At 39.0% G+C, this 22,124-nt stretch overlaps 1 protein-coding gene across 4 annotated transcripts in view; it reads right to left on the bottom strand.

Annotated features, from left to right (window-relative positions):
* HOOK3 (hook microtubule tethering protein 3) overlaps positions 1 to 22,124 on the bottom strand; it is an 86,787-nt gene that overhangs the window by 14,880 nt on the left and 49,783 nt on the right. For 2 of the 4 annotated variants that reach the window (XM_058827021.1, XM_058827024.1), the window contains exons 11-19: positions 20,701 to 20,902; positions 17,284 to 17,394; positions 14,644 to 14,731; positions 14,018 to 14,087; positions 9,148 to 9,288; positions 6,840 to 6,927; positions 2,619 to 2,696; positions 1,866 to 1,900; positions 983 to 1,065 (exon numbers count right to left, since the gene is read on the bottom strand). In XM_058827021.1, coding sequence (XP_058683004.1) covers positions 983 to 1,065; positions 1,866 to 1,900; positions 2,619 to 2,696; positions 6,840 to 6,927; positions 9,148 to 9,288; positions 14,018 to 14,087; positions 14,644 to 14,731; positions 17,284 to 17,394; positions 20,701 to 20,902 — 896 coding nt within the window. The remainder of the gene's footprint in view (positions 1 to 982; positions 1,066 to 1,865; positions 1,901 to 2,618; positions 2,697 to 6,839; positions 6,928 to 9,147; positions 9,289 to 14,017; positions 14,088 to 14,643; positions 14,732 to 17,283; positions 17,395 to 20,700; positions 20,903 to 22,124) is intronic. The other 2 variants (XM_058827023.1, XM_058827022.1) reach the window with 1 other exon arrangement.

Here is a 22,124-nt window from a genome sequence, read left to right as displayed (position 1 = left end):
ACATTTAGAAAATGGGTCTACTAGTGACTTACAGCTACCATAATATCTTGGCATGTAATACAGGCAAACATGATTTTTCTTATTTTATGTAAGAGGAATATTTCCTAAGAGGCACAACTCCTGCTTAAATCTACTAAACTGTAACATGAACATACTAATTTAATTTCCCCCTCACACTTTCTTAAGCAGCAATTGAGATCAGTAGGACAATTTAATTGCACACATGTCATGCCACTATTACTTCTACATCTTCTATAAAACTTCTCAGATCTCAGAAAACAAAATCATATTTTTTCCTCCATCTCATTATGAAAAACATAATTTTACCACAAACTAGAGCAGCTGCCATGGGTTACAATCTTTTGCCTTGTTCTAGAATAACTAGTCTTTCAAAAAATCCAGACTACCTCCCTTATTACTTCTCTAGAAAAAACGTAGCTAAAAACCACCTAGATGCTGGGTTCTGCATACCCTCTGAGCAAATATGATACCTATCTTACATTCTTTTACCGGTAATGGAAAGTTTTCTCGAATTACAACACATCTTTGAAAACACATTGAAGGAATATACATTGGAAGCAAAAATGAGTCAGTGACAACAGCAAGGATCTTCTAAATTAGGGTCTTATGAGACATGACAGTTCTGGAGAGCTGAAGTTCGACACCAGGTATGGCAGTCAGCTGGTATTTCTATGGCAAACGTCATTGTGGTTTGGGACTAGATGATCCTTAAGGCTCATTAGCATTTTGTGATTCTATGATTTCTTACTACAGTGTTTCTAAAATGTGATTCCCATGTATAGAAAGTGTTAAAAGCATCTTTTTCGTCACCCTAGTTTCCAGAGACATGAACAACATACGTGTCACTTCCATTAAAAATGTACATTTTGCTTACCTGACACCTTCTTTAGGTATTATAATTAAAGATGTTGCTCATTAAATAATTTACAAAGAAAATAAATGGACTGCACAGGTAACTCACAACTGTTGTTGCATATTGGTTCCAAATCTTCAATAATAGCTCGTTTCTTCTGTAGCTCATTGTTAGCCTCATGGAGCTTCTCACTGTTACAAACCACATAAGCACATATTGTTTCCCAGTTGTATTACTGTGCTTGAAATGAGTACTAAGCAGTACAGAATATCCTCAACAGAGAGATTATTTCTAAGGGCATGATTTTTTTTTTTTTTCCTGCAGAGCATGAGGACAAGTGACAATATCATTATAGAAATATTTACTAGATAAAATTAAAAAACATTGTCCTGTATGGAGAACTCCAACAGCAAACTCTGTCCGTAACTGTACTTAATTTAGTATAAATTCACTGTACAATGAGGGCCTAAAATGAATACTTATTTATAACTGATATTACATTGAGGAAAGAACAGCCAAATCCAAGGGCAAGAGAAACTTCTTTTTGCAAGACACTCAAAAATCAAATATTCTTTTAGGGAAGTAAAAGATATGCAAAAATAGCACAACAAAATGATAGCACCTTCTAAAGTATTACCTTCTATGCCATAATGTATAGCAAAGAGAAAATAAATTAATTTTGTTTATATTAACATGGTTTCCTCAGAAAAAAATTACTCAGTCCTCTTGAGCAAAGATTTGCACAATGTTATGCAAAGTTTTCTACCCAACACAAAATGATGGTTCCCTCATTGCTCTTACTTTCACAATGGTATTCTGTGGGAAAAAAACAGAACCTGAACATTAGACTCCCAAATATTCCTGTGTTATCTAATCTCTCTTAGTTGTATATTTTACAGATCCATGATTAATGACTGTCTGCCTTACTTGTTATATGGAAAAAACACATCATTTCAAACTACATACAAAACAAGCAAACAATAATACTTACAGATGTTCTTCAAGTTTCTTTTTCAGTAGAACTGACTAAAATAGAAAGTTAAATGTTTTATTTTAATGTATTGTGAAAATATAAAATATGTTAAAGCTAACATATTTTAAAATTATTTTAAAACATGCAGTTTTGACATTCTAATCAAAAACCAACTTTTTAACTTCAGTTTTAGATCACAAGGGTAAAACCTCTGTGGTAGCAACCTTTCTCTTCACAGATTTATGACTTCAGTAAAACTAGAACCCTTTAGAACTTTACAAATCTTCTCCCAAGAACTAAATCAATAAAAGCAATATCCATAAATGACAGAATTCTTACGGCAGTTGTTTTAATTTGTTCAGTACTTTGTATTGGAAAGTGCAGCAAAATTTGCAAGCGCTGTCCTGCCAATATTGCATTGCAACTTGCATGAAGACATGTAGCAAATTAGTTGGAAGTAAATTCCCATCCCCACAGAAACTAGAAGGAGTAGAGTATTTCTAACTGCAGTGTAGCATAAATGTCACATTTTTGGTCTTTCTTATCTTTATAGATTACAGACACATGAAAATCACCGTACAACTTACAGTGTTCCACTTTCTGGTTATATCACATTTAGATAGGCTATTTGAATAAAAACTTTGAAGTAATTTTTAAATTTTAAACTCACTTCATATACAGTGAGTATCTTTCAAAAGGAAAAAAAAACCCAAACTCAATAAATGTTTATGAACTGAAAGTAGTGTTAAGTAAATAGAAAGCCATACTCACAATAGCCTTGAGCAGAAGCCCATGCCAAGAAACAGAGATGACATTAGTATAAAGCAAAACAGCAGCCAACAGAAGAAACTATTTAGAAAGTCATGAACAGAGAAAGTTAAAGCTATGTATTTTTCACACGTGCAATTTCTTCCTCTGTTCTCATGAACAATTTCATCTTGTAACATTTTCTAAAACATGTCACTAAACCCAAAAATATAAAAATAATAAAGATGCACATTTACAAATCATTGTGTTTAAATCATAATTCTGAAGGAAATCAACTGCTATTTTGGAAAGTAATTTTAAAACAGAAGTCATACAACTAACAAAACCAAGGAAAATAGCCAGTCTGTTGGGCTACAACCAGAGCTAATAAATGCAGGTGTTTTTGTGGTGTGATGCTGAATTGCGTTATTGCCACACTGACTGAATACAAAGCAAATGCAACATATTTAAATCTGCAACTGTTTTTTTAGCTTGTATTTATACTGTATTGATCACATGGAAGGGTTAGCATGTGACTGATGGTCCACAACACCATCAAAATATAAGCTAAAATAATCAACAAAATTACTTCATTGTTTTTCCACCAATGTTCCTTCAAAAAAGATTTAGTCATCTTGCTAACAGAAAAAAATTGTGTGCACTCAAAAAGCTTTTTAGTTTGGTTATACTTCAAAATATTGTCTTTGATCACATTCCTGGGGCATGTTTTTTCATTATTACAAAAGAGATTTTCTTATTGCATTACAAGAAAGGTGGGGAGCCATAAAAACAAATCAATATGGCTCTACTGATTCCAGAGTCAGAAATTTGCAGCAGCTAAGGATCTGCAGGTTTTGACCGAATGTTTTTTTCATTTTCCAGTCCTCTGAACAACTGCAGCAGCACCACCTTTTCTAAATATTTGTATGCATCTTTATCAGTCGCAAATCACTTGAACTCTCCCCATCACTTATATCTGATCATTTAGGGGACTACTGGCTGCCCGGAACAAGAAAGGGAAAAAGTTGGAAGCAGTGCCCATTTCCCTAAGGTCACAAAATCAAAACTGAACTCAGTTTTTGGGTTTTTTTTTGATCCTTGTATTGCACTTGGGTTTGTCTTGAAACAGATATAACTATTAGTCAACACTGATTCCACTGGTGCATTACTTAGCTAGTACCTGCACTACTGAGGGAATAACCCCTCCCCCAACAAGATGGATCATGTTTTCACACGCAAGAAACTAAGTGTGATAAACAGCCCAAACAATTAAAAGAAGCAGTCATTAGTTTACCCACTTTAATTTACTCAAGACACACGACTAGGAAAGAGACTAAAACACTCAGTGTGCCATTCTAGGCACCCAAAGATCCTGTATATACTTGGCAGATAAATTCACACAGATCACTCTAAAAATAGGCAAACATTACTTCTGGGATTTCTGCAGTATCAGTAAGCTTTAAAAACTTGTACAAATCTAAAATGTAATTACTATAATTGTTGTTCTCTCCTAGGAAGATGAGTCTCCTAAACACTACAGAAAAAAAAAGTCTTTTTGCTTGAAGTTCCTTTCATGCTTAAACAAGTCAAAGGAACAAGTCTGTCCCCTTTCTCAGGGCAAAATTTGGTTTAGTTTTAGGAGCAGATGGCTAGGTTCTGACCCGAGGTTAAGCTAACTTCGCAGAGTGTGGGAAACTATGGGTCACTTCATAAGACTGCTGGAAAAGATCACTAACACTGTGAGGTGATGGAAGTCACAAAACAGCACCGTGACGGATGGTCAGATTTCAAGGATGCTAAGAGTAATGATAGAATGGTTTGGGTTGGAAGGGACTTTTAAAGTTCAACCCCCTGCAATAAGCAGGGACACCTTCAGATCAGGTTGCTCATTTCCTGTCCAACCTGGCCTTGAATATTCCGTGGATGAGGCATCTACAGCTTCCCTGGGCAACTTGTTCCAGTGTCTCACCAAATGAAAAAGTGCCTGAACTTCATGGGTAAGTGCAGAGGTAACCGAGTTCTGGGTTGTTGTATCAGTAACAGCATGTAAGGCCAAGACTGCATATGTTACATTATGAAAAACATTAGGCATGGGATGGATTTAACAAGTGGGGCAGAAGTAACTAAAGGCAGGGTGTTTATATAGGAAGAGATTAGGGCAGAGAACAGGAGAACAATGATGATAAAAGACAGTGAGAAGACATGCAAATGGTGTAGCCGAAGCTGTTCAGGTAACTGCTGAGTAGCCCCACATGACTACGGCACTCTGGAGGACAATATATCAAGCCTATTCTGAACACAGCAGACACATGTGAGTTGATTCTGCAGTCTGAAAGATGGGGGTAAGGAGGCCTTTGCCTGGCTAGCAAGGTAACACTCAGGATGGACTAATCACACATCCCAACAGAATGTGTCAGTGCCCAGTACAGGCCCAATGACACAGAGCTGCCTTCCACTGCACTTCAATACAAAACCAAAACTGCTTGCCGCTGTGGGCCTTGGCACGCAGCATATAACGCTGCAAGGACACTTGCCTGGGTTACAACACTGCTTCTACATATTTTTGGGCACATTTAAAAAAATCTTCAGCTTTAAAACCAAGCAACACTTAAAAGAAAAAAAACCAAAAACCCAACATAAAACAAACCTGAACTTTCACCATGCATTTCTGGACTCAATTAAAATGAAGTGCCAATTTTCTGGTTTGAGGACATTTACAGTGTAAGTTTGTAAAGATACAAATTTCAGTGCAGTTACAGAAAAATAGCAAAAAAACAGAGGAAGTGAGTTGAAAATTATGTACTGGTGAACTGTATGCCATGTCTCTCCTATTGCTTCTTCGTATGTTTCTGAAGAATCCCTCTTTTTGTATGGCTATTCTACAGATCACTCAGGTAGTCTCTGCACAACTTTTATCTCCTTGAGCAGCTGGGGTTTAACTTCTGAGATCTGCTCATTACAAGGGAGATGGCATGAGGAGACCACAATGTTAGAGGTTCTTCATACTCAGTGCTTCCCCAAATCTACACTCACTCTTTTGCTTCCTCAAGAGTAAATGAAATCAAACTTAGCAAAACAGGCCATGGGATCAGTGTCTATAAATCACCACTGCTATGGTCAGACCAACACGGAGGTCATGAATGCAGATACACCCCAGCCAGAGCCTCAAAAGGGGCACAATTAAAACTGCAGTAAATAAAGCCAAATACAATTTGACAGGCATCAAATATATAGTATTTGAAAATAATTCGTTCATATTCTTGTTCACCCTGAAAAGATTTTGGGCAATGATCAAGACAGCAAAGAATAGACCTATTTTAACATGCATTCTAAAATGCTTTCTAAGTTACTCAGGAAAATAATCTTGTTGGAAATCAACTAGGTGTTGAACGTTCATATCATTTATTCTGAAAATGAAAAGAGTAAACTAAATTTAACACACTCTTAAATGAACATAAGCATCTAGTAAAAAGACTTTCACTATTTTATATAAATTAGATAAACCCACAAAAATAGAAAGCAGCACATTACAGTTTGTTGTCAATTAGCAACATGATACACTGAGATTGTGAGCATACACAACGCATGTACAGTTCAACAAATCGCTGCTTTCAAGAAAGTTCCAGAGCTTCTTTTTTGAATACAGGAGACAATAAACAATTTTTGAGTGGAAGACTGAAAGTTGTTTTCCACACTAAGTCAGTTACAATGTGTATTCTTACATTTAAAATAAAGTTAACTCTGTACACAGAAACAGAAAATGCTGCAGTGTGTTGAGGGCCAAATTATTTGACTTTTTTATTAGTTTTGGTCTGCCTGTCTTTTTTCATTCTGAGATACATTTACATGAAGAATTACAGACCTTCCAGTGCCTGGAAAGACCTTAACTTTCATTAAGAAAACTAAACCCAAAACAAGCTCAGATGCTTTATTCATGAAGAATCAACATTTCCTCAATTCCCTGCAAGGTCCTCTATTCTAATTAAGTAATTCTAATGTTGAGTTTTCTATTGCAACAGACACAATTATTCAAATAAAACATGTATGACACCTTCTCTCATAGGATGGTTTTCTACTCTAGAAAATTGTCTTGCATCCCAGTTAAGGAACCACAGTTTACTGGTAAATACAAAAAACTATTAATCTCAGTTTGTATAATTCTTTTACTTTTTTTTTTAATAAAAACATGAAAGGTTAAAAAACAGTAGCTACTCGAATGTAAGTTTGCGGTACATTTCTACTTACATCTTCAGCTTTTGAACCTTGATCCTGCAAAGATTTTTGTAGCTCTTCAACCTGGGACTGTACTTCCAGAAGTCTCTGATTTACCAATCTAGAAAAGTGATAATATTTGTTTTTCAGAAAAAAAAACAAAATGCAAGAGGAAGTCTCAGATTTTTAGCATCCAGTGCTTTCAGATTATCTATACAAAAAATTGCAATACTATAAATTACTCAAGAAAAAATTACAGCAGTAGTTAGAGCTTACAGCAGTTCCAGAGATTATAACATTCAGATGTTCATCCAGAACATTCTCATATTCTCAAGGCCAACATAAGTGCATGCAGACATCAGTTCTATATACATGAAAGAAGACCTTTTTACTGTCAGTTTTACTGTGTGAGCGGCTAGCTTATGCTTTTACACTGCTATAGAACCCCATAAACTTGTAGGTTGTAAGGGATGTCCACATGCTGCCTATATCCAACCTCCTCCGTAAAGCAGGTGCACTTACAGCAGATTGCTAGAACCATATCCAGTACCAGGTTTGAATACTTGTAAGGACAGAGGTCTAACAGTCTCTTTGGGCTTCTCTTTGAGAGCTCAGAACCCATACTCCATATTTTGTCTGTTGCCTCTTGTCCTTAAACTAATAATCTCTTGAGAACAGCCCAAATCTGTCTTCTTTCTACCTTCCCATCAGACAGGTGCAGTTCACAATGCACTCTCCTCTATGTCACCTATCCTTTGGCCTGGACAAAACCAGTTCTCTGTTTTATCCCACCTATCACACATTCCAGTGTCTCTCACCCTAGTAGTATTCTGCTGAACTTCTACACATCCACATCTCTCTGGTACTGGGGAATCAAAAATTACATGCTCTGTCCAGATGTGACATCATAAGTTGATGAGAGGTGAACAATTATTTTCCCAGACTGATTGCCTGCACCTCAGTGAGGACAGTCCAGATCACAGACAGCTGCAAGTTCCCCAGATAACACATCCTCCTTTGCCACCCACTAGGATGCCAGGGCTTCTGCAGTAGAGCTGCTACACAGCCAGGGACAGGGGTCCAACCAGTTCATTTCTCTGAACTGTTGAGCGCCTCTGAAGAACAGCTTTTGCTTTCAGGACGTCCCAAAGTGGTACCACTCTCAAACTTGCTGAGTGTTGCCCTTCTCATCAGTGAAGCTGTTAATAAAAGTGATGAACGGTGCGGATACTGGTACTGATGACTAAGGAACTGCTTGCCAGCTGGGTTTTACATCACTGACAATAATACTACCTTAGGCTCAGATGTCTGATCACTGTCCAAGTTTTTTTTGCTCACTTTACTGTCCACTTATTTAGTTTATATCTAGCCATTCCGAACATAAGGATACCATGGGACACTTTATCAAAAGCTTCGCTAAGGCTAAGTACTGTTCCCTGTTTTACCTTTCTTCACATGTGCAGTCATCTCATTGTCAAGACAACACAATTAATTAGGCATTATTTGCTCTGAATAAATTCATGTTGACATTTGCCAATTACTTTCCTATCCCTCATATTTCCAGCCTCATATGGCTAGAAATCAATTGCAAATGGACTTGCTTTGTGAAATTTCCAGAAAGCAAGCTGTGGCTCACCAATCCCTGTAACTCCCCATGCTCTTTTTCTTGCTCTTCTTGAAGGTGAGTACAGTATTTACTTTCTTTCAGGCTTAAGGCACCTCCCCCAGCTGAAGGGGAAGACAGGGGAAGATTAGATAAAGAACAGATTTGAAGCTTAGAGAGAAAGCAGCCTCTCATCACTATCAGCCAAATGCTGTTGCATGCTCTGATGCACTCTGGTCCTTATGATGATGTCCATATGCTGACTGGCTCAATCCAGCAGGGTCAGCTAGAGAAGGCTGTTGAGGAATATGTCCTGCTGAGTTTTAAATATCTACAAGGATGGAGACAACCTCTCTGGGCAACATGCTACAGAGCTCAGCAACCCTAACAGTGAAAAAAAGTATGTTCTTACATCTGGATGAAATACTGTGTGTTTTAAATTCTGCCCACAGCCTCTTGCCCTGTTACTGAGTATTACTGACAAGAGTCTATCTCCACCTTCTTTAGACCCTCCCATCATACATTTTGGTAAGATACAGTGACAAGATCTAACCAAAGCCTTCTCTTTTCCAGGCTACATAGTCTCTATACCTCAGACTTTATTCATACAAAAGACTCCACAGTCCTGCAATCACATCCTTATGACCTTTCACAGGACTGATTCCATTAAATCATGTCATTCTTCTCCTGGGGATGCCCGTAGGATAGTCAGCTGAAGCAGAGGAAAAAATTTCTTACCTGTTTTCTGTCTCCAGTTCATTCTTCCGTAAGTTTGCATCATCAAGAAGGCTCTGCAACAAGGCAATCTTCTCATTGTCAGAACCTTCTTGGTTCAATTTTAACATCTTGTTCTCATGCTGAAGGCGGATGAGTTTCTCCCTAAATGCAATTAGGGAGAACACAGTTGTGTGAAAAAAAAAAGCCAATATCTGTAACAATGAAAACAGCTTACCACAGGAAGTAAAATAGTAATATAAATATCATCTTTTTAAGGGAGATGCTGCAACAACAATCACATCTTCAAGCCCCAAAATATAAACCAAATTTAAGGAGTTGTAATTGCAGAATGCAGAACACAAGGAAATTACCTCAGTGGCCCCATCAGACCTCAGAGTACAGCTCAACAGATTTATAGGAAGAACAGAGAATGCAGAACTTAATACCAAGTGTGAAGAAAGACTGTAATCTGAAAGGTGTAAACTCAGCTGTCACTGAACTACTGCATAAACCTGAGCAAGCCGCTTCAATGCTTGGTCTGTTTACACAGACTCACAGAATCATTTGGGTTGAAAAGACTCTTCAGCAAGATCCAACATAAGCCCAGCACTGCCAAGTCGACCATAGAACCATGTACCATAAGCATCACATCTACACATCTTTTAAACACCACCAGGGACAACAGCTCCATCACTTCCCTGCGTGCAATGCTTGATAACCCCTCCCAGTGAAGAAATGGTTCCTAATATCCAATCTAAACCTCCCCAGCACAGCACAGGAAAAATGACCACCCCCCACCTTGTTACAACCTCCTTTCAGGTAGTTGTAGAGAATGATATGGTCACTCCTGAGTCTCCGTTCTCCAGGATAAACAGCCTCCTGCTCTTCATAGGACTTAACTCTCTAGGCCCTTCTCCAGCTCAACTGGCCTGCTCCAGACACACTCCAGCCCCTCAATGTCTCCCCTAGTGAGCGGGTGCAACAATGGGCACAGAACTTGAGGTGTGGCCTCACCAGTGCCAAGTACAGAGGGACAATCCCTGCCCTAGTCCTGCTGGTCACTCAAGTGCTGATACAGGTCAGGATACCATTGACCTTCTTGGCCACCTGGGCATTCAATGGTTCATGTTCAGCTGCTGCCAACCAAAACCACCAAACCCACACCAGAACAACAGGTGCTATCCACAGGGACCTGGCAAAACTGAACCGGTGGGGCGATGAAAACCTCTTAAGATTCAACAAGGCCAACTGTAATGTCCTGCACTTGGCCTGTGGCAACCCCTGGTATCAGTCCAGGCTGAGGGATGAAGAGACAGAGATCAGCCCTGTGAGAAAGCCTTGGGGGTGCAGCTGGGTGAGAGGCTGGACATGACCCAGCCATGGGCACTCCCAGCCCAGAGAGCCAAACGTGTCCTGGGCTGCATCCAAAACAGTGTGGACAGCAGGGGAGGGAGGGGATTCTGCCCCTCTGCTCTGCTCTGGTGAGATCCCACCTGGAACCCTGCATCCAGCTCTGGGGTACCAGCACAGGAAGTATGTCAACTAATGGAAGTGTGTCCAGAGGAACCCGGTAAGGTGATCACAGGGATGGACCACCTCTACTGTGAAAACAGGCTGACAGAACTGGAGTTGTAGATCAGACTCCAGGATACCTTAGAGCAGCCTTACAGTACCTGAAAGACTGAACAAGGGAGCTGCAAAATGATTTTTTACAGATAAGAGCAGGGACAGACAAGACAAAGCAGAGTGGTGTTAAACTGCAAAAGGGTAGTTTAGATATTAAGCAGAAATTATTTACTTTAAAGGCTTGGAGGCAATGGCAAAGGGAGTTCTGGATGCTCCATACCTGGCAGTGTTCTGGGCTAGGTTGGATAGGGATTTGAGCAACCTGGTCTACCGGAAGGTGTCCCCGCCCATGGCAGTGGAGGTGGAACAAGATGATCTTTAAGGTCCCTGCCAATCCAAGTTGTTCTGTGACTCTACAATTACTTCCCACTGTCCATCTTTTCAGTCACTCTTCTACAAACTGTAGCACCGTACAAGTTGTTGTGACCCAAGACCAGGACCTAGCCCTTGGCCATGTTGAACTTCATACAACTGTCCTCTGCCCACTGACACAACCTGTTCAGATTCCCCTGCAGAGCCTTCTGACCCTCCAGCAGATCAACACAGTCCTGAGTAACCCAAAATAGTACTGTATTCTATATCTAGCTGTGCCTAAAATTGTTACCCTCTTCCCACAGCTGGAAAATAGAATGGTGGGGCAGGGACTGGGGGGAATGCCCTGGGCTCTTTAAGAGTTGAAGCACTCAGGCAGAGTCGCCCTCCGCACACTTGGCCTGCCCCTTGGTTCTTTCTGGCCTCTACTTGCTACAGTAGTAAGTCAAGCAGCCCTAGTTGACAATCAAAAACTGTTTCAGAGTGAATTTTGCAACACCTGTCTGCAGCCACTCCCTCAGTACACTTCAGAGGATCCCACCCACCATGGACTTCCGGGTGTCTAAGCGGCATAACAGGTCATGAACTGTTTCCTCCTGTATTGTGGAGGCTTTACTCAGCTTCTTGCATCTGTCTTCCAGATCAGTGGTCTTACTATCAAAGAAGGCTTTAAGTAGATCAGCCTTTTCCTTGCCCTTTACTGGTATGGTTCTCCTTGCAATCAGTGAGTCTTAACGCTCATTTAATTGTGAATGTACTTCTAGAAATGTTTTTTTATTGTCTTTTACTGGCAGTAGACAGAACATGATCTACTTAGGCTTTGGCCCATCTAATTTTCTCCCTGCATTATGGCACAACATCTCTGTAGTCCTCCTGAGTGGCTTTGGCCCCTCTTCCAAATATGACACAAACTTTTTTACTCCTAGTTCTGGCCCAAGCTCTCTGTGCAACCAAGCCAGTATTCCTGATCACACTGCTTCACACACGGAAACAGCCTGCTCCTACAGCTTAACTGCTCCTTCTTGCCCTCCCATACTCCTTTGCCCTTCAGGACTCACTTCCAAGCAATTCTGTCAACTGAGAGGGGCCAATGGGCCGAAAGTTTGTCCTATAGAAGTCCAAAGTGGAGGTTATGCTGGCCTCTCTTCTTAATTCTCTGTGAATCAAAAACTCTATCATTCAGTGGTTGTTGTGCCCTGTTGGAGTCTGAAATACAGACTGTGTGCCCTTGCTTTTAATATTTAGTTCTGAGATTCAAAGAAACACTGAATTTCATATAATATGAAATTCATGAGCATGTTTTCATAGTGGTACATGAAAACAAATGCTAAAGTTAGATAAGAAAGGTAGGTGTGTAGATTAGAAAGTTTCTTAAATCACTGGGTGAAAAAGTAGTTTAGAGAACAGGAGACAAGATGGAGGATTTAGGGTGTTGTCCCTTGTCCTTCTTCCTTCTTCTTCATGTTCTTCTCCTGGAGGTTTTTGGGTAATAGTTAGTGATTGGATAGAAAATGCCGCAGTGCATCACAGAGGTGATGGGTCATTGGGTCATTAAGAAAAATAATATACGTGTCTATTGTTAATTGGGTAAAAATAGGTATAAAGATAAAAGAACTGCGTAGATCGGGGCCATTTTGTGTATCAGACATGAAGTGTGCCACAAGGCCTTGTTTGTACCATCAGAAGAAAGAAATGTACCAAACTGCAAAGATTAACCTTGAAACCAGCCTAGAGAAACCTGTTAACTTTTGTAAGGATTCTGCAATAAACACGAGAAACAAGATTTTAACGAGCTCGAGAGTTTACTTCGAATAATGAGAACTGAGATAAGTGGAACTCCCCACGAGGGAGGATCCCGGGAGAATTCAGCCCAGAGGAGGCTGGGGAATTAGAGAAGAACTGTATTCACAGAGAATTCAGCCCAGAGAAGGCTGGGAAACTATAGAAAGGCTGTATCCACAGAAAATTCAGCCCAGAGAAGGCTGGGAGATTATAGAAAGCTGTATTCACAGAGAATTGAGCCCAGAGAAGGCTGAGAGACTAAAGAAAAGATATATCCACAGAGAACAGAGCCCAAAGGAGGCAAGGAAAAGAGAGACAGAGGTAACATGCCCAAGATGGCCTCTGATCATCACATCATCCACCAGTCCTTTCCTGTTCACAAACAGTGAGTCCACATCTTCCTTAGCTGGCTTGCTCAGCAGCTGTGTTTGGAAGTTATCTTCCACACAGTTCAAGAATTTCCTAGACTGATCTCTTTCTGCTGTGCTGCATTTGCAGCAGCCATCTGGTAAGCTGAAGTCCTCCATAAGAAGAAGGGCCAGCAATCTCAAGATCTGCATCCTAGATAAGTGGTCTATAAAACACCCACCAGAGTATCTTCCTTGTGGCCTTCCCCTCAATTCTTCCTCATAAATACTCAATTCCTCTGGAACCATCATTAAGCTCCAAACAACCAAAACAAAGCAACAACAAGAACATTTTTCTAATATCCAACCTAAACCTTCCCTGACACAAATTCAGACCATTCCCTTGGGTCCTGTCACTGGTCACAACAGAGAAGAGGTGAGTGTCTGTCCCTCCTCTTCCTCTCATGAGGAAGGTGGAGACCACCATAAGATCTCTGCTCAGTCTCCTCCTCTCCAGGCTGAACAGATCAAGTGACCTTAGCTGTTCATAATAGTTTTCCCTCAAGGCCCTTCACCATCCATGTGTCCCTCCTCTGGATGCTAAGAGCTTTATATCTTTCTCATATTGTGGCACCCAAAACTGCACACAGGACTCAGCTCCAGAGCTGAGCAGAGCGGGAAAATCTCCTCCCTTGCCTGGCAATGCTGTGCTTGATGCTCTCAAGGACACAGCTGGCTCCTGGATTCCAGGGCACTGCTGACTAATGTTCAACTTGCCATTGATGATTGTATGGGTTGGTAAAACAAAGCATGCATTAGCTTACTTTATTTCAGGAGTAATGATTTCTGCTGCTAAACTGTCTGAAGGCTCTTGTCTTCCCAGAGGCATCAGTCCTGAGAAAGGAAAAGCACACCACTTACTTTCTGACATGACAAGAAGTAGACATTGTTCTAGAAGTTTTAGACTACTGCTAGACAATGTAAAAGGACATGAAGTCAGGCTACAGTAAGACTGACAGACAAGCACCATTTCATTTGGTGAGCCATTAAGTCTTATTTTATCCATTCTGAAGAAATAACATTGCAGTTTATTTTCTGCTCATCTTATCTAAGAACCACAAAGGTACACAAGATTACACATACAAAAGAACTATAACACAGGAAACATCATGAGAAAGTATCCCTCTAAAGAAAATGATGTAACTACATAGAATTCCGTTATACCTTATAAAAATATCCCACTGGAGAAAAGACTAACATTTCTGATTGATTGAAATAACATTCAAAGCTTTTGCTTGCTTACGAAGCTATGAATAGTTGAAGTTTTTCACTGCTAATTTTATAAGAGCTTAAATTTATTCTGTGCTAAACAAAAGCACATTCAGTACTCTACAGAAAACTCCTATACACTTTAGGAAAGAGGCATTTAATCTCCTTATTTGTCCTTTACCTGTAGTAGTGAGTTGACCCTCCTGAGCTTGTACACATCTAAGTTCTTCAATAGTTTCTTTCAAAGAATCCCTTTCTGTTCTTAATCTCTGGATAATTGGAAAGAGAATGAGTATCAGTCTTGGCAGTACAAATCCATCTTTAATAGCCTTCAAAATTTTTAAAATAATTTAATGCAACTCCAGAAATTAATTCCAAATTAAGGTATCTCAGTCCATTTCATAACAGAATAAATGTAAGTATTATATATTCCACAGGAACAGCTTGATTTCGGTGTTTTTGGGGAGAAGAGCTGCTGATCTTATTGGACTAAAACTAGCAAGGGTATAAGCTTACAAAATCAAGATATTAGTGACACAAAGTTGTGGAATCAGGTAGTGAACAGTATCTACTGGGGCCACTCAGCTGTTCTCCTTCTCCTTTCATTAGGGCTGATTTCAAGGGAAATGGAAGTCAGTTGAGGGACCATAGATTTTTCCCTCGCCATGAATCCAAGATTCAGCCAGGAGTGAAATAACAAGCAATTAAGTACACAGTCAACGTGACAAACAAACTGTTTTTACTTCCTTTTTTCTTTCACTAGTGAAAAGTATGAGCAGCATTTCCATATTGCATTCCTCCTGTATGTCAGCTGGCCTTGTCATTCACAGCACCTTGGCTATGAAAGAAAACTAGTTGCTTAGGACTCGGTCCAAAGAGAACTGAAGAACAGGACTAGATTTCCTTGGGATCCAGACAGATGTACTATTCAGTAGCATCAGGCAAATACTCTTTCCATTTGGCACAAGTACCTTTCTGGCAAAAAAAAATGAGAATCTACAGACAGCACCAAGTTTTTGTCCAAAAGGTTGCCAAGAGTCAAAAAAAAAGGAGAGAAACTGGCTACTGTGCAATGACACAAGTTGTAGCTTGCTCCAAAATCAGACAGGTTCAGTATTACTAAATGGTCCAGGACGCACCTTGCAAAGGTGTAGGTATGGAGTTGTGTTGGCTGACAGCATTTCATTTTACTAACAGCTGATTGCCAAATGACAGAATATTTTAGTGCCCAGAAAAAGCTCTAGGGCTTCACTGGTACACACAGCTCAATAATTATTTAGTAATAGTAATGCACCACAGAGGTAAAATTCCAAGCTGCTGTGATGAAGATATCACACACTACCATGCTTTGCCAGATCATAAGGAAAACGATAAAATCAATTTCAGCAACTATTTCCAAAATATAGTTGACAAGATACCACTACCTAGTTTGTGACCTGTGGTGGGCTACTTTACTGATACATATTGAAAACAGAGAACAGAAAGAGGAGGTAATACAGACAGTGAATCACCAAACCCACATGATGACGGACTTCTGGCTGTAATTTACTTCTCACAAGTGCATATCCATTCAAAAGAATGTATTTAAAAACAACATCCAGCTCAAAAAAATGCTATTTTCCCAGGGGGTAAAACAGAAAACTATGTAACAATGGCCTGCAATTCAGATCCTTTGTGCAAGATGGAATGGTCCACTGAGCAATGGATAAGCCACAGAAACAACTTTACTATTGTTCAAAATAAAAGAATCGGGAAAAAAAAACCAATTTAAAAATAAAAAGCAGGAAAGAAAGCCAAAGCACAATACCAATACAGTTATGAGCATTCCAGCCTGATTTGAAGGGCAGATGGAAGTGATGTGAAGGTCAAGTGTCCACTAGAGCTTGAAAATTTAATAAAAAATGGAAATCAATGCCCTATGAACATAAAGTAACTGAAAATGTTCAAATTATATTTAAGTGCTGGGGTTAGAAATCTTGGAAATAACGTAGACCTGAAATATGACTATTGAGAAAAAATCTACAGAGTTTCTGGCAGTTGGATCAATGGATTTATAGTTAAAATATGCCTAAGAAACTGCTAGCGTCAACTGCTGACCTTGATTTTAGTTAGTTTGAGGCACCTGCATGTATATCCCAAAGAAACAAGCTGAAATTAACTGTTGAGAAATGACAGCGTGTAAGAGAAGTCTGAAGGATCAATCTCGGCAAGAGAATACAGAGCAACTAATTGCAGAAATCACTAGCAGAAAATGGCACAAGAGGAAGGGCATAGACTGCTATCTACCCTGTGTGTTCCACACTGGCAGTGCAACAAGGAGCTGTCATAAAAGGTGAGACTGTCACAAAGGACATTTCCCTCTACACAACTACTAAGTCTCTTGCTACACTAGTGGTGACCCCACAAAGAGAAGCATGCTGAGGGTACCTCAAAGAATGCCTTAGGTAAAAAAGCAATGGGAATTTAGTTCTAGGATGGTACAGCAAAAACACTGTTGTAAATAGCTTTTCAGAATACATAATAATTACCCTGGGTATTTATTAACTTTCTCATGGTAAACGGTCAGGAAACAACTTCAAATGCCAAATATGAAGGCTTTTCCTCTTAAAAATAAGTTGCATAAGTTTTTGGACAGTCAGTTGAGTCCTTGCTGTACAATTCTTAGGTTTAAAAGTATTTTGTACACAAACATCAGAAAAACTTCAGAGGAAAAAAGACTTCCTAATTTAAAAAGATGGCTAACTATAATTACCATATCTCTGTGTTACAAAGATACAAAGTTGCTATACTTACTAACAAAAAGTAACACCTTGGCACTTACATCTTTTTCTTTTTGGAGGCTGTCTACTTTTTCTTTCAGTCGTTTGCATTCATAATCTAATTTATCAGCTTTCTTGGATTCTTCAGATAACCTGTTTTGTAGTTCAACTGCCTGTGAGAACAAGAATCAATAATGTGTCTGCAAATGTTAAACAAAATACACAAGACAAAGTAGCCAATTACAATGCACCACAAGTCATGTTGTAAAACAAGTGAAATAGTTACTTATAGGACATACTAAAATTTCTTTCATCCGTTTTTCTGTGTTTCAGCAAAATAAAAAGCATTCAAATATTAGGTCTTAATGCAAGCAAAAGATAGAAAAGATGGGAAGTATTTTCAGTACATCTGAAAACAAGAATTTAAGCTCAAGCAAGGTTTACAGAAAAAAAGCTGTGTAGTTCTAGGGATCAAAAAGCTTCAGAACAGCAGAAAAATTTTTCTGCATTCTGAAAAGCCTAGTAAAAAGAAAATACTCTGATGAAAGCAAATTATCTACACCTTTTGTTAACTTTATTTCATGAACCTCACTCAAAATTCAACTACTAATTTATGTAGCCAGGTAACGTTCCCTAAACTGAGATGTCCTAATAAATTTTAATACACTAAGACTCAGCCACAGGATCCAAACAGTTTTCTTTATTTCGGTAAAAAACACTGCCTCATGTATGCTTTCAACTGCAGATCAGTAGAGAGCTCCTAAAATTAAGTGAGCAGAAATATGAAAGCTGAGCACAACAGAAGGTATATCAGTGAAGTCCTCCCTTTTCAAAACTTTCAGCCTTTACAAGCAAAGATTAATTCCCAGAACACTAGTAAAGCTCATAATGCATAGAGCATGGAAGCAAATAAGCTAAATACAGACTGACCTGCAAATACAAAAGCTGAATGAAGACTCCGTTAAAGACCTACAGTTTCTTCTGAAGCAATTTATAAGAAGTCTTTTTCATGGCCTTTAGATTGCAAAGGAAGTGATTAAGCAGGGGCCATATATACATCAAGCTTCTCCAGTGGTTCTGATGGTCTTTTATTTTCAATGTGTACAACTATAGCAAAATAACTATGAGGCCTAAAATATGCAAGGTCTTAAGTCCTAGAGAAGGACTTTGCTGCTGTTCTTAAATTAAAGACTACAAAACCAGCACAGGCCTGCATTTTCTGAGATTAAATAAATGAACAAGCTAAATATGAAAATATTTCATTTTTCAAATGTAACATCTATCACTGGAGCTATCAGAATAACTGAAGGTATAACAAAAAAACTGCAAGCCTTCACCAGTGACCGTGCCACCACTTGCAAAGTATGAGTATTTTCACCTCAAATGGAAACAAATGCATTTCTGCTTGTAATCAATCATGCTAAGGTATGTAGAAAAACACTGCAGCAAATAAATTTGTGTAGAATTAGGACTTGTGAGTGTATAGAAAAACATACAGTTTCATGGTAATGCAGAAGACTGAAAAAAAAAAAATGAACTGCCATCACATTTAATAAGCATTATCTGTGTGTGGAATGAGTAAAGCAGGAATCTTGCAACAAAGAAAAGCAAAACATACTGTCAACTATGTATCAGAATGCACATGCACAAAGGGGCTGAATTAAAATTACATATATTATCCTGCAGTCTTCACATTTCAATTCTTTATGCTGAAATAAAGTTTCTTAGAAAAGGCTTGTGCTTGCTCTCAGAAGAGTGAAAACAAAACACCACCACTCAATCTCACCTCACAGAAACTGCTCTGTGCAGTGGAGATGCAGTTTCCTTGCAGATTACTATAGGAATTTGATTCAACCACTTTGACCTGCATAGCACAATGATTCTAAGCCAAAGAATTAACTCTCTAATGGCATCCTCATGAGTGGGGTTGGATACTTGAAACACCAGACAAGACATATTCCATTACAGGAGCACACTAGTACTCAGCAGTGACATAACATCATGAACCTTATACCTGGCTTAATTCTGAAAGCACAATTTAGGATTCCCAGAAAAACAACATTGTGGCTTATGAGTCACAGCCAGGTCTCAACAGGAGCCCAGTCTTACAGACACTGAAGACAACCACAGAGTGTTCATTTTGAGACACTACTGTTTTAGGTGAAGAAAACACATCTGCCACAGGACACCTGAGGTTTATCCCAGTCCCAGCCAGTAAACAGTTTTGCACCAAACAACAGCTCCTTATACAGGAAATCCTACCCATAAAATACAGGGAATAATGAAGAAAAGTAGCACTTTAGCAGCACAAATAATGGGACTGGCCCTTCAAAAATCCTTTTGGTTGCTGAAATAAGAGGAATCAAATGCAGATGTTGAGGTTACATAACAATATCACAAGCTCAGCTGTTTAATGGAGAAAAAGATTGGGTTGCCAGTAAACTTGATACTTACTACTCATGTGTGGAAGACCATTCCTTTCTACATTTACTTTTCTCTTTGCCCCCTTGGACATTTTTCTTGTCCAAGATGATTTTTCTGGTAATATAATTTGGGCTGTATTTAAAATTAGCCCACACAGGCTGAAACTAGTTGTTTTAAACACTGAGATGGCTAAGCACAGGGAAAAAGTCTATCAAGTCTTAGGCAGACACACTGCTCCTGCGCTTTCAACACTGTTAGTGCTTGTTTCTATACTTTATTCTACAGTAAACTGACATACAGGGACCCCTGTGCTGTCATCATTCGATCAGGCAGAAATACAGAGCAGGCACTACTGCTTTAATCAACCATGCTGTCTAGCCCTGTAACAAGAATACCAGAATGATATCGTGTCCCTGGAGTATAGAAGCAGAAAGAAGATTAAGCACATCTTCCACCTTCACAGAAACAGCATCACATGGCACTTGGATAAGCAGGAGGATAAACAGGTGCCTATCACTCCACAGAATGTGCTGGTGACATATTTCATATTCCCCTAGGTGCATATAAACAACAAGGATGATATGTGAGCCTCTCTCTTTTTAAGTGGAAAAATTCAGATGTATCAGACAAACTAAAACCTTTTAAAAATGGCTTATTTAACCACAGGAACAACTTACCTCAGCTGTGGTGTGTTCCTCACTGCTGGAAAATTTTAAGTGAAAAGCAGATACCTTTTGTGAAAGGAAAACCTCTAATTCAAGCCCTGTTACTGAATATGAATTTGGAATCATTTTAGAAAAGAAAATAAAACTTAACATCTGTTGAGTTTTTAAATGGAAGAAATACTGCTTTTTGACATAGTAACAAACTTGTAGTAATGACAAAAATTGCAGGAAAGGAAAACAAAGGTTGCAAGCATGTACAAAATATGGAAGCCTTCTAAAAAGGAGTTGTTTTCTTCCTAGCTTTTTTTTATTTTGAGGTATTAGCCATGTTATGAAGACAAAGTGCTGAACAATACAGAGTAGTATTGCACTAATGATGCCTGTTCTCACCTGTCTCTTGTATGTTTCCAGCTGACTGCGTGCTGCATTGGCCTTCCTTAGCTCTTCCTCCAGGCTCACGGTATTTTGCATGTACATTGTATTCTTCTCTTCTAAAAGCTTCACTTGACGCCGCAAATCACCCAGGTCCTCCAATTTCTTTTTGTATGACTCTACCTGGCTTTCTAACTTGGCTACTTTATCAGAAGAATGCCTGAAGAGACAGATTTGTATCAAATTTGAACTCTGAAAACTAACAAAACTAACAGAATTTTAAATGCTTCTTCACTGTTTATTCTTAATGCAGTAGACATTCTGAGGCACCATGTGGAGAACAATAAGGCAATCATATCCTCCTAGTAAATTGTCTGTTTTCTTCCCACAACTATTTATCAACTACAAGCGTTGCTGGAAGGTTCTTTTAGACCCTATCCCTCTTCTTAACACAACTTTCTTATCTGTTTCCAATTCTAAAATAATAGCTAAAAATAATCTCACTCCCACTAATTTCCTTTCAATTCTAAATTGTCTTCTGTCCTAAATTTTTCAAGAGTAAAGAAGAAAAGTTTCTGCCATCCAATTCATTTTACTGATAACTAGGAATAAAATCATAAAGATCCCTCTGGCAAACTGTACTTGATGGCACAAAAGCACCATAACAATTTTGAAACTTGATTCCTTCTTCAAAAAAAAAAAATTTAAAAAAATTAAAAGAAACACCAGGCTTCAGCTTTTGAAAGTTTTAGCAATCCACCTGCTGCACTGCCAAGATTACAGTAGGCCTCACCTCCCACAACAACCTCTGCTATTACTGTTCCCAGTTTCATTTCAGAATGAACCAATTTACAGACCCAACTTCCTGTGAAATCCAGGAAATCTCCCACTGAATTAATGGGTCAGTTTATAGGACATGGAGGCAGGTCAGCTCTGTTTAATCCTCAGTGAGGTGCAGGGCCTCTCTCTTGGAACAAGGAATTGCTTTTTGAACCCATGCCACCATTCACACAGTTTATGCAGCCTGATAGGTTCATTCCTTGTACTAATGACATAAGGGATACAGACAGATAGCTTTGGTAGAAGGCTTCTGGTGAATCAGGAATAGCAGTAGTAAATAAGCCTTGCTGGAGAGAACAGGTAAACTACTCTTGAATAACCCATGGCAATAGATGCCAATACTGAAGGAATATGCGCCATAGTGAAAGGGGCTTTCCCACCCTATAAACCCCTAGTATCATCAAATCATGACAACTTTTGTTGCTAAATTCCAGTGGGAATGAGAGCTTGAACAGATATTTTTCATATTAATATTACATGATAAACCACAAGCACCACCCAAAGTCCAAGCAATGCAAACCCAGGAAAGGAAACAGCCTGGTTTTCTGATGAGAACAGATGCCTGAGACATGATGAAGGTGAATACTGCATACTCATAGAGA

This window comes from Poecile atricapillus, chromosome Z, assembly GCF_030490865.1.
Source record: "Poecile atricapillus isolate bPoeAtr1 chromosome Z, bPoeAtr1.hap1, whole genome shotgun sequence".
In the NCBI taxonomy this organism is placed as follows: Eukaryota; Metazoa; Chordata; class Aves; order Passeriformes; family Paridae; genus Poecile; species Poecile atricapillus.
The sequence above is the reverse complement of the archived record's forward strand: the minus strand, read 5'-3'. Positions and strand labels throughout refer to the sequence as shown.